The sequence below is a fragment of the Brassica oleracea genome, chromosome C4 (genome assembly GCF_000695525.1).
Source record: "Brassica oleracea var. oleracea cultivar TO1000 chromosome C4, BOL, whole genome shotgun sequence".
Taxonomy (NCBI): Eukaryota; Viridiplantae; Streptophyta; class Magnoliopsida; order Brassicales; family Brassicaceae; genus Brassica; species Brassica oleracea.
Genome location: NC_027751.1, coordinates 31,283,843 through 31,296,454, shown reverse-complemented (window position 1 = coordinate 31,296,454; position 12,612 = coordinate 31,283,843). Strand labels below are relative to the sequence as shown.

Below are 12,612 nucleotides of genomic sequence, written 5' to 3'. Positions count from 1 at the left end.
GATAATTTTAGATCTATAGATTTTTATAAGTTTTAGGATTCATATAGATCCAAGATTCAGATATATGATGTTCTTAGATCTTTAGGTTTTGATTAGTTTACCTTTTACACCACAAGGATTCTGAATGGACCACCGTGAGAGAGAGAGAGAGTGATCCGCGGATTGAGGTGGTTGAGAGAGAGGTGGAGGAGTTGGCCGGAAAACCGTGAGAAGGATAGACTTGGCCGGTGGAACAAGGCTGAGGGCCGGAAGAGATGGCCGAAAAATAGATGATCGCCGGCGGATGGGATTGCTCAGGTGGATAGAGTCTCGTGCTGATAACGTGTTAAGATTTGAGAGAAGATTTGTGAGAATGTGTTGTATATTTTTTATTGCTTACACCACTATATATAGTGGTTCATACAAAGTGGAGTCAAAGGGAAAATTGATTACAAAGATACTCTACATAATGACATGGTCAAACTCATAAAGACAAGGTTGAATGGATCTTCCATGTGGTTGGATGTAAACCCCCAATGGACTCTAGTCTTGAACTTGTATGGTCTAGGTAGGTATGGACCATCCACTTCATGATTAATAACACTATTGCACTTGTATAGCGTTTTTGGGTAATAATGTTAAAATTTCATACCAGTTTAACAGATTCTTACTATTGTTTCTCATCAAAATCGATATACAAAATATATAAAAATATGAAACTGAGTGGGAGAAAGATGAAACCCGATTTTTGGAGAATAAACTCTCAAAACTCATGTACCATTTATCAGTTTTTAACTAGTGTAATTCTTTTTTGTATATTAATTTTCATTAGATAAATGAATTACCTTAAAATATGAATATATTTGTATTGAGAAATCCGTTTCAAAAAAAAAAACCCACCATTAATGATAGTTTTTGTTTCGTGTTCCCTCTCTCATTCTATATGCACATCATGTGGGTGTAAGTGTAAGATATGCATATTTATCATGAATTATGATGATGGGGATTTCAATCGTTCAGTAAAATATATTTACAATTGCAACTCAAACTTGAAACACAAATGAATTTACAATTAACAAAATAGTTTTGTTAAGATATTTTAGATTGTCGTTCATTTGGAAAGTAGATATACGATTTGGTCACTAAGTAAAAAAAAAAAAAAACTTAATTTTGGATTACAAGAAAGTAGATGGAAAATGGTGACACCCAACAAGTTATCACAAAAATCAACAGCATCCGCCGCTGCCACCAGCTCTCTCCGTCTTCCCCCACCGCAGCGACTCCTTCTTCCTCAACCTCTACCACCACCACCACCTCCTCCTCTACCATTTCATTCGCGCCGGTCACGTTCCTCGCATCCGAGTGGCAAATCTCACATACTCTACAAGCAAAATTACTTTATGTATAAGTTTTAAGTTTATCCTTTATTGATATATATCAGTTTTTAGTATATTAGACACCATAACCAAAAAGATCAATACATCAAAAAATAATCGCACGCAAAACAAAGTTAATGAGATTTGTTAATTCAATAGTTAATAATTTGTGGTAATGAAAAAGGAAAATAAACATGAATCAAAGATATGATATATATAGCAAGAAAGAACATACTCGTTTCCTTTGAGACTGAACCAAGTCTCAGCACATTGTCGATGAGCAAACGCCAGATCACCCTTACACGAACATCCCAACTCAATCAAACCCTGACCGTATCCAACCTCCGATTTGCAAATCCTACACACACTCTTCTCTGACTCATTACTTACCGAAGAGACACTGCTCGAATACTCGTCAGTGTCATAGTCATAATATCCGTACGTATTCGAGTGGAAGCATGAAACGACATCTTCACTGTCTCTGAACGATAGCTGTCGATCTCCTATTCTTCCTTGTTCTAAATCGATGTGTGACATTATATTGTACCACTCTAACACTAGGAAGAAGCGATATTGTCATGAATGAATAAAGATCTGTGTGACTTTGTCCCATAAATAAGTTAATAAAAGGAAATAAGATTTCTACGCGTCTGTCAAATTAAAGGATCTTTCCTCTCTTACGCAGATTCTGTACATTATTTGATTTGTACTTCTTTTTTCATGCGACGTATGAGAATAATAAGATTAGATCCAACGGCTCATATTCAATGATAAGCTAACAGCTTTGTTTTACCTTCCATTTCTGAAAAACATTTCCTAAAGCATACAGTAATCCACCATTTGAAGAAATACAAAAGGTAATTAAAAAAAGAATCATATATATAGTAGAGTTTTATATAGACAATATACATCAAATATTATTGGGTCTGATTGATAATTGCTGTACCTTTAAAATTTTTGCTGTAGAAAAAAATCTGTAAACTTTTTGGTGTGGCTTTAGATTTTATTGCTGTAGAATTTTATGGAAAGTACTAAAAATTGCTTTAAATATTTGGCTCTGCAGAGCACTTGTACAGCTGTAGGTTATTTCAAGAGCTGTGGTTTCAAAAAAAAAATTTAAAGCTTGATTGCTCTGAATTTGGTGCTTTAGAAATAAATAGAGCTGTGGACAGCACCTACAGCAACTACCAATCACCCCCCATTGTAAAATGAAAACATATACTTGAACAAAAAAAAATGAAAACATATACTTATAATGTGTTTCTATATATCAACTCAACTATATATAACAATCAAATAAAAACTTGACACTGGATCAATCATATAGTGAACCGAATTTATAAGTTTGAACGATTCTGAAACGAACAAAACTTAGGTTCACTCTCTAGTTTCAACCGTCCATCCCATGCGTATAGTAGCACATGAAACCATTTATGACATTAGTTTAGCAATGCTGCTGTAATGATCCATTACTCGCCCGATTAATTTGGCCCAGCAAAACCCATGCCCATTGCAGAAAACTTTGGGTGAGTTTCTATTTAAACAGTAGCAGTTTCATTATTTTGTTCAGAAAAGTCTAAAGCGTCGAATCTCTGCAAAAACCGAGCTGTCAATGAGAGTTGAGATCGTCCTGCCACCTTCACCTAAGAGATTGCCCACCGAACCGCCGATACTCGCCGAAGGTATAACCGGAAACTGCCATATCTTAAAGTTTAGTTTCAGACGTTTAGTAAATCAATCATAACTCATAAACCGTTCGGAATTTTGTGATTCTAAGGCCACCATCGTGTTCGTGACGCCGAGACGAGTCCAGACCAGGAAAACCAGCCGGATAGCCACCGTCACGCGCCCTCACGCACGGCTAGAAGTCCTGCACATGAATCTCACGTGCCACTGCAGCCCACCGGAGTCGACGCGCGTGACGTCCACGAACCACCGTCTGCGAGCGCCGTCCGCCAGAGTAGCCGTGTCCGGCCACCGTCCGCCAGAGTAGCCGTGTCCGGCCACCGTCCATCCGCCGTAGGGCAGCTGATGCCGTATCGCCGCCGCGCCTCCGCGCCTCTGCCGCCGTCGGTGACTTTCCGGTAAGCCGCCGCCGGTTTGATCCACCATCGGAGACTCGCCTGTAACTCGGTGGCTCAGCTAAGTCAACTCAGCGAGTCAGGCCGTCGACCAGTCAAGCCGCTCTAGTTTGGTTTATTTGATTTTTGGTTATGGTTAAACCGATTGGTTATTGAGAATTGATTTCGGTTAGGATTGAACCGATTTGAAATTGTTAAAATCTGGTTCAATTGAAATCGAATCCGGTTAAGGAAAATCGGTTGGTTCAATTCGATTTCAATTTGGTCAAGGGTTGAGCGGCTTGGGTCAAGGGTTGAGCGGCTTAGGTTAGAGTTGGTCGTGTTGACCTTTGACCAGTGAGTTGTCTTTTTGACCAGATCGTCGGTTGTTCAGACTCAAATTTTCGCTCTGATTTCAGATTTGGAGTCTGTTTGAGCAGCTGAAGTTCATAGCTAATACTTTTCGACATTGCTAAGGTGAAAGTTTATTCCGTAAATTTTGTACCAGTGTAGAATTCTCTCTATTGTAGTTTAGATTTCAAATCATGATCCGTCTGTTTGAATTGAGTCTGTTTGAGTCTTGATTGGTAATTAGTTCGTTCATTGTAAACCATAATTAGGGATCCAGAGGATTCAACCGTTAATTGGATTATGTGATGCTAAGTGATGGTATATATATATATATATATGTGTGTATACATAGTTATTAGTAGGGACTATGTGCGCGGACGGGGGCTCAGAGATGTTTGGGCTAGCGATGCTACTGTGATTGTGCGGACGGGGTTCAGAGACGTCTGGGCTATCGACGCTGAGTATTTATATATCCATATGAGGAGAATGCGGGGTGTGTGATCTATTTATGCACTATCAGTGCATTGTGTGTTGTGTGTGATGCTTTAGGCATCTTGGTTGTTCATGTTTGAGCTAAACTTCCATAGTGGGAGTTCTATTTATTCAAGTTAAGTGGTTTGCGTGTTTAGCATCCCATACATTATTGAGTGACTTCTCTGTTTCTCACCCCTCATTTCTTCTCCCTTTCAGGTGAGACTGACGACCATAAGTGATTGCTATAGGATTAGTGCTTTTGGGCGTTTTATTTCTTTCTTTTCCGAACTTGCGATTTTTATGCTTTTATCAATATTTTCGGGATTCATGGCTATTATTAAATTTATGGTGTTTAGAAACGATTTATGAAAAATAATAAATGAAAATTTTAGGATTATTATTTATTATTTTATTTTGCAGAATACATGTGTTACAGCTGCACTCTGCAAGCTATCTTCAATAAAAAAAATGATCAACTCATATGTGATGCATTTTCTCATTAAAACGAATAGAAAGAGCTTTGGTGAGTTGTGTCTTTGGCTGATCTTGTCTTGTGTGTTTGCTCAACCGTTAGCCGTTAGGTTCTTCCTTTTTTTTATGTTTTTTCTTTTGACGGTAAATATTTTTTTGAACATTAGAAGGGTTATTAAAGACACAGACCTAACCCCGGGTGGAGGTACAGCCTACGGATAGACCATCTTCTGGGTATTCAAATGAGCCCAAAGTAATAGCCCATATCCGTGACTCCGTGTGGTCAGCGGGGTTCGAACCAGGATTCACCGTATTGAATATATTCCTTCAAGCGCCGTATTGGGTATATTCTTTTGACGGTAAATATTCCGGTAGAAGTTAAGGTAAATTTTATGATTCTCATATTTTCATGAATTACAACATAAACTCGTTGCGGGTTGACATCTTAACTTTAGATTTTTACCGTTTTATAAAAAAACACGATAAGATTTAAGAGAAAATTAACCAAAAACATATGTTCATGGCCAAATATATATTGTACAATCGTATTTACTACAAATATATATTATAGTCAAAATTTTAAGCAGCACATAGTTTTGAAGACCATTTCCAACAAACCTCCTTATTTTGAGCGGGAAACACCCTCAAAATAAGGGTATGAAAGTATATTACTACAATCATCTTTAAATTTATTTTTAAAAGATTAATAATTTACATTTTAGTCCTTAATATTAGTAATAATTAGCTATGAATATGATTAATAAAATTTTATAAGCCAATAAAACATCATATTTGAAAGATACAAAAAATAAATATTTTTGAAAAATATAATAATATGTAGTCAAATATAATAAAAAGAAATTGTATTAAACTAAAATAATTTTAATTTTGAAATATTAATAAGAAAATATAACAATAAGTATTAAAATATGATATATAAAAATTTATTCATGATATTGTAAGATATATATATATATATATAATTATAGGGACAAAATGAAAAAATATATAGTGTTTTGATGGAATAAAAGTGTGTTGTAATGCAAAACTCTTCAGAAAATGAGGAGATATTCCAAGTTGCCGGAGATATTCCAAGTTGCGATTGCACATGGTATATATAACGAACAGAAAACAATGGTATTACAAAAAGTGTTATTACATGGGGAAATATTACGAAACAGAACCACAAATCAAACTCACTCTGAATCCTCTTCTCTCATATGAATCAATTGATGAGCTAGCATCAAATCATATAAAGAGATATGATTCATTATGGATCAACAATCGAAATATTATACATAAACATGACACACGTGAAATTAATTACATTGATTTTACATAGCAGCCGGAGCTAGAGCAGGGGCTGAGGAGTCGGAGACAGGGCCTGGAGCAGGCTCAGGAGCCCCGCCGGAACTGAACATTTCCATCATCGAACGGTGTGGATTTGTCCGTTGAGCATCACACAGATCAGGTAAAAATGCACCTGCATGTAGTCAATTGGTACATTACGTCAAGTTTACACTTTACATCATTGATTTTATATAGTATTAACGTAAGTACGTAACTATAGGACAATGATAAATCAAGCTCCTAACCGAAATTCCTTGCCTTGACGGTAAGAAACACCAGAATTATGAAAGTGAGTTTCATGCATGTACGTCTAATAAAAAAAGGGCTCGACACAAGGAATATATTGAAATACACAAAACACACACAAGCATAGGATTTCTTACTTCATTCATATGAGCCACATTAAACATCATAAATATATATATATATATATATATATATATATATTTTTTTTTTTTCTACTTTTTATTTACGGCAATAACTTTGATTTTTTTCCTGATTTGGTAAATACAATTTTGTTTTCACTTTTTGGTATATGAATTTCTCAACATATGTTTTGCAAAGAAACCTCAATTACGTAAAGGTAATGGATCTAATGTTATATATATGCTTTTAGTTAGGAAATATATACCTTTAATTGTTTCTACCTATTTATTTATGTGGACATACATTAATTAATTAAGTTTTTTAAAGCATGGCCCTTATTCTTAAAAATTCTAATATTTCATCAGAATACCAAAAAAAGTTGTCAACGTATGCATGAAGACTAAAAAGAAAGAAGCTCAAGATCTTACCTTCACCGGCGGCGAGATTGAAATAAAGATCAAGAATGTTAGGGCAATAATCGAAACAAGCAGGAGAGCAAAGCTTAGCGGCGAAGCCTGGCTCCATCATTGCGTCCGAGGAGATCCCTACGGTTTTCCGATCAACACCACAAGCGGCTACACACTCATCGCTCTCCACGTGGTTTACAATTCCTTCAACCTCCACCGCGGAATTCCGGCAAGTGTATTCTCCGGCAACGTTAGCTGTCTCCAATAAACATCTTTTCCCGGTAGCCGATATCGAGAACGCGCACATACTAGTGGGCAGATTCTCGCAAATGATTTCTTCCCCTATAATTTTAAGAAAGCCAAAAACATAAACTGATTAAGAAAAAAAATCAAATGTTAACATAAAGGATAATATTTCATATGGTTTATCTTAAACCGGTCATGTAGTTGGTCAAAATGTGAAATCTATGGTTCTTTATATGATGTAAAAACTGAAAACTTGTCTAACCAAGAATGATTTTTGAAAAAAAAAAAAATTTGGAACAGATATTAGTGAAACAAATGGAGAAGAGCATATTGAACTTGATCATGACTCCTAACGATTATATATATATATATATATATATATACAATAGATATATGTGTACGTACCTAAAGCGGCATGGAGAAGAGATGAGAGAATGAGAAAGATTGGCAATTTGAGGGAAGAATAAGACATTGCTTCTGTTTTTTTGTTGATTCTTCTTCTCTGTCTCCTTTCTTCATTTATAGGGGTTTAAAGTTTGATGTTGTCAAGGGAATAGAAGGCGTATATTGAAGATGTTATGGGGTTTGTGAGTATTATATACAAGATGCTTTAAATAATGATTTATATTTACTATTTAATTATTATTTTCAATATATATACAGTACAAGATGGTTTTTAGTCAACAGTAAAATTATATTTTTCATAGTAGTTGCAATTTTATTTGTACTACGTTATGTGATTGGTCATTTCTTTTCTTTTTTTTACCAACAATTGGTCATTTCTTTTCATTTTAAAACTTTGAATTGTTTGATCCATTACAAGTTCATGGATGTATCTATAATTATATGTATTTACTACATTATTTTGGGAAATGATCAAAACATCATAAACTGAGTGCTTATTGATTTCAATCTTCAAAGACTGAGCGCTGAAATTCATGTGTTACAGAATGAACAGGCTTCGGTCGGTATTCGCATAGCTTATATGAAAAAAAATATTCATTCCTTAAAACTTATATACTATTGTTTTTTCTTGTACCAAAAATTCTGTATTGTTTTGACTTTTTACTATTGATAGCTACGTTCGTTTGGTCATCTAGACTTTTCCTCGGATTCTTCAAAAAATTCGCTACATGGTACTATTATATAAACAAATACTTTTAGTTTGTAAATTGGCATTTTAATCCAAGGAACGTATCAACGACGTAGGCTATTCTAAAAGATTTAGTTGAATAATCTTCTTCATTACAAGAAAACGTAAGAATCACCTGTCAGAAGTTGATATGTCGCAGACATATGAATTAGGAACAATCTGCAAGATTTGAATTGTTTTTTGAAAATTAGTATATATTTAAGAAATGTATCATGAACAGTCTCAAAAAGAAGAAATTAAACCATACAAAAACCACACAGAAGAGGTGTGAAACGATGTAAACAGAGGTCACTAAACATAGATATTGGCTACAGACAAAGAACGTTGATCAACAAACAAACAAAGGTCATTGACTATACAGAGATACTGGTCATGATAGATTTACTGAATATGTACTAAACTTTTCAATTTGAAAATTAATTCAAAGCAATTCTATGAATCCGACAAACACACCATTTTCGGTGGAATTGTTGCTTTTTGAAAGATGTAAATCTACCTCCAACAGTAAGCTCTCCCAAGTTCATAGAGAGAGATGAAGTCGATCTCTATGAATTTTACGAATAGGGTTTATTAGACAATTAATTAGACAAATTTATGCCTATCACGATTTAGGCGAGTTTACTTTGAACTTGTGCCTAATAAAAGGCGAATTTGCTTTAAACTCGTGCTTAGACGAATTTACTAAACTCATGCTGAGACAAGGCGAGTTTACTGAGAGCTCGTGCCTAGTAGAAGGAGAGTTTCTGTAAACTCATGCCTAGCCAAAGACGAGTTTTTGTAAACTCGTGTCTAACGATAAACGAGTCGACTGAAAATTCGTACCTAGTAACAAGCAAGTTCAATTTAACCTCGTGCCTAGGATACAAGTTTACCGAACTATTCCCGACCCGAAGTCTCGTGCTGAGATCGTGTGTGCCGAGCAAGTTGTTGGCTTGTGTGTTCGTCAGGCCATGATGACGTTGAGAGACATGCGGGCTTGTGCCGCTTGCACTGCTTCCGACAAGCTCACTCACCATTCGAAGCATGAGGACATGATAGTAGCAGTCACTTGTTGATTCTCTTTGGCTCAGCGATCTAATCAACTCTAGTTCACAGCAAAAAACATGATCATGATTAATATAAGCCAAAAGAAACCACCAACTGTTGCATAATTAATATGCAAGCTATCGAATTTGTTTTTGCTTAGTGCTCTCAAATGCATTTGATCAATAATTGTCCACCAACAGCAAAGCAATTACAAGAGTCATCCCATAAAAGTTATAAGAGTGAGCAGCTTAGAGTTGTTTAATAATTAACCAAAGCTATAATGTCTAACACATGTGTGTAATTTAAAAGTCATTAAAGCATGTGGTAATTTAATAAGAGAGCTTATCTTTAGCGTGAAGAGGTGGTTGTACGTGACGAGTTGAAGCTGGTTTGTATCTTTGGTGAAGGAATTGTCGTGGACATCATTTCAAGACCTCGTTCTTGTTGTAACAACTTCTTTTGTCTTGTGTTCTTATGATGCAGAGATGGCTTCACCGGAATCCTCCACAAAAGACTAAATCCAGAACACGTCTTCCTCCATCAAAGCCTCTTCCATTACTGGGCACGAGCTTCCTTGTCGGCAACGTCTCACCATTTCCATCTCGTTTTTGTTCTTGTGAAGATTGCGCCGGTTGTGGCATGCTCGCAAGTAACAAAGCCTTGCTGTCCCCGAGCTTATCTTGGTGTGAACTGTGCTTCACTTAACTCCCAAAACATGTAGAACTCGGTAGTGAGCTCAAGTGTTGAATTATTCGGCAATATGGTCTCTTGTTAATGGGTTCTGTCTGAAGAACAGAGTGAAGCTGTTTTCCTTGTGGAGAAAGTGGTCAGCTACTCACAGACATCTCCACCAACATCAACAGAGACGACCTCACTTCACTTCCCAGATCGTCACCGAGCTAGCAACATCTTCCAAAGAAGAGATAGGGCGAGAGAGAGTTGAGAGGAGCTCGTGCCGAGACAGCAAGCTTGTGATGAGGTGGTTTTTGCGAGTTCAAGCCTCGAGCTTTGACGAGAAGAAGACGCATAGGAGATGAGAGCATCGAAGTCTTGATCCAAACCGGATGGGAGAACTTGCAAGGAGCTAACGGATCGAGCAGAGACTTGACCTTGGTCGCAAGCGTATCATAACGGTTATGATCGTCCTTCTCAATGTTTCGTACCAGAAAGTAGCGGCTCCGACGTCGTTGATCTCTGTCATCATCTTCTCCTGTGGCCACGAGATCCCGATGACCTTCCAAGGCTATGGCTTGACTTTGACAAACCCAGTCCATAGGAATCTCGAAAAATCGTATTTCATGGACTGGAAGAAGCTCGAGCAGTCCTGAGAGCTTCACCGGCGGACCCAGACTGAAGCAGCGCTGCAGTATCTTCATGAGCAGAAGGATGAGACCGTAAGCTGATGAGAATCCCCGAAGGCTCCTCGTCGTGCGACAAGATGGCGAGATACTCCTCCGCCGTTTAGGTTCTTCACCATCGGCTTTCACGATTTGGAGCAGATCTGTTCGTGTGTGGCTTGGTCGTCAAAGCTGAAGACTTGATCTCGGCCAGCTTTCATCTCTCGAGAATCAAACCAGTTTCATCTCTCGAGATCGCTCTGACATCGTCTTCTTCTTCAGACGTCAGCTATTTAGCTTTACTCGAGCAATCCATAGAGAGTCTCGGCCTAGGTATCGACGTCATCGTCTCATGTCTCGCTCGGTTCTTTCTGCCACAGTTCCGCTCGACTCCTCCCGTTTCACTCCACCGAGAGAAATAAATCCAAAGAAAAAAGTCGAGACTTTTGGGTCCTGTATGAACCAAATCTTAACTCGGTTCTCTTCTTACCGAACCAAAAGACGCCGATAATGCCTCCGCCGCTTAGGTTGATGACTTGGAGCAGATTGCCACCGTTTGTGTGCGGCACCGTCGTCGGGGTTCCGCCTGAGGGAATCATGAGGACCGAGTGATTCTATAACTTGTTGGATCTCATTTGGGCTTCTTTTACTCTTTTTCTTTGAGCCCAAACAGCCTAGGTTATTTTAGGCCAAGATCGAATGAATGGAAACCGACGAGTACATATCTAGGAATTTCTCCCAAGTTTGATTTGCTTTGATGATATTCTCTTTGGACCCCCTCTTTCTAGCGCCAACTGTTTGAACCGAAATGGTGTGTTTGTCAGATTCATACAATGAAGAATTTAAGAAATAGATTCCTTAGATTCTTGAGGTTTAAGAAAAATCAACATTGAAATCAAATGAAAAATGAACATCAAAAGAGTTTATTGATTTAAGATTGTATTACAAGTATGAATACAAGTGTAAAGTAAATCTAAGAATCCATAAACTCTTTGTAAGAAGTGTTCTAAGTGTTAAATGGAGAGAAAAAGATCTTTTCTCATAAGGAGATAGTTCCTTATTTATAGAAGAAAGATGCAGGGTTTCATGGTAAGATGAGCCTAATTTTGTTGTCTAATGGACCTTGAGAGAAGATGCAAATCCACCTCTAACAACAATATGAAAATATTTATTAGTTAAAAGGTCACCAAATATAGTTCATTGTCTACAAAACAGAGAACATTAATCAAACAAATAACATTGGTCTATAAACAAACCGAGGTAATTGGCTACAATTAAACTCTATAAGCAAATTCATTGGGTACAGTCGTACAGACTACAGAGTTCACTAGATAGTGTTCATTGGCTACATACAGAGAATATTGATCTACAAACAAACATACGCAATTGATAACAAACAAACAGAAGTCACGGGTTACAAAGAGAGACTGTTCGTAATAGCTTTCATAATAACATAATCACTCTAAATTGAAACAAAAAGCACAAAACTCATTCAAGTTAGTTAATCAAAAACAACACAATTAGTCTAACTGAAAATCTTCCAAAACAATTTTTTAAAAAATACCCAATAGAAAAGGACGATGAATATGAGAGACCTTGATGATGACAATAACGACAACCTCGTTAAAGTTGGACAACAACGGAGCTGATGAGTGAGACCATCTTTGTAACACCCGTCTTTCAAAACTAACCAACTTAATAAATATATTTCATAAAAATCCATCTTTATTCTTAAAGAAACATCTTAACATGAAATCATAAACCGCATAATTCGCAAAGTCAAACCAACGTAGTTATATCTGAAATAAAACATAAGTAAAACTCATTTTTAAAACCAGTACCCGACAAGACTTGCTGTGAACCTTCACTCCTCACCTGAAAGGGGAAAAAGGGAAAGAGGGGTAAATAACACACAGTCATTCAGTGAGGATGGTCATGCATGTCCACATGACTCCTAACATTATTAACCAACTTGCACACAAAAATACTAGTCCTAGAACATGCATCACTCAACAT

General features: G+C 36.9%; 2 protein-coding genes across 2 annotated transcripts; both read right to left on the bottom strand.

The window, feature by feature from the left end:
• Positions 1 to 1,143: 1,143 nt before the first annotated feature.
• Positions 1,144 to 1,892, bottom strand: LOC106338656. Its single transcript, XM_013777584.1, has 2 exons — positions 1,591 to 1,892; positions 1,144 to 1,360 (listed from the first exon to the last, which is right to left on the bottom strand). Exons 1-2 carry the CDS (start codon positions 1,890 to 1,892, stop codon positions 1,144 to 1,146), a joined length of 519 nt encoding a protein of 172 aa, XP_013633038.1.
• A 3,937-nt stretch (positions 1,893 to 5,829) lies between these two features.
• LOC106340675 lies at positions 5,830 to 8,391 on the bottom strand. Its single transcript, XM_013779518.1, has 4 exons — positions 8,349 to 8,391; positions 7,486 to 7,593; positions 6,856 to 7,176; positions 5,830 to 6,194 (listed from the first exon to the last, which is right to left on the bottom strand). Exons 1-4 carry the CDS (start codon positions 8,374 to 8,376, stop codon positions 6,046 to 6,048), a joined length of 606 nt encoding a protein of 201 aa, XP_013634972.1. The 5' UTR covers positions 8,377 to 8,391; the 3' UTR covers positions 5,830 to 6,045.
• Positions 8,392 to 12,612: the final 4,221 nt, after the last annotated feature.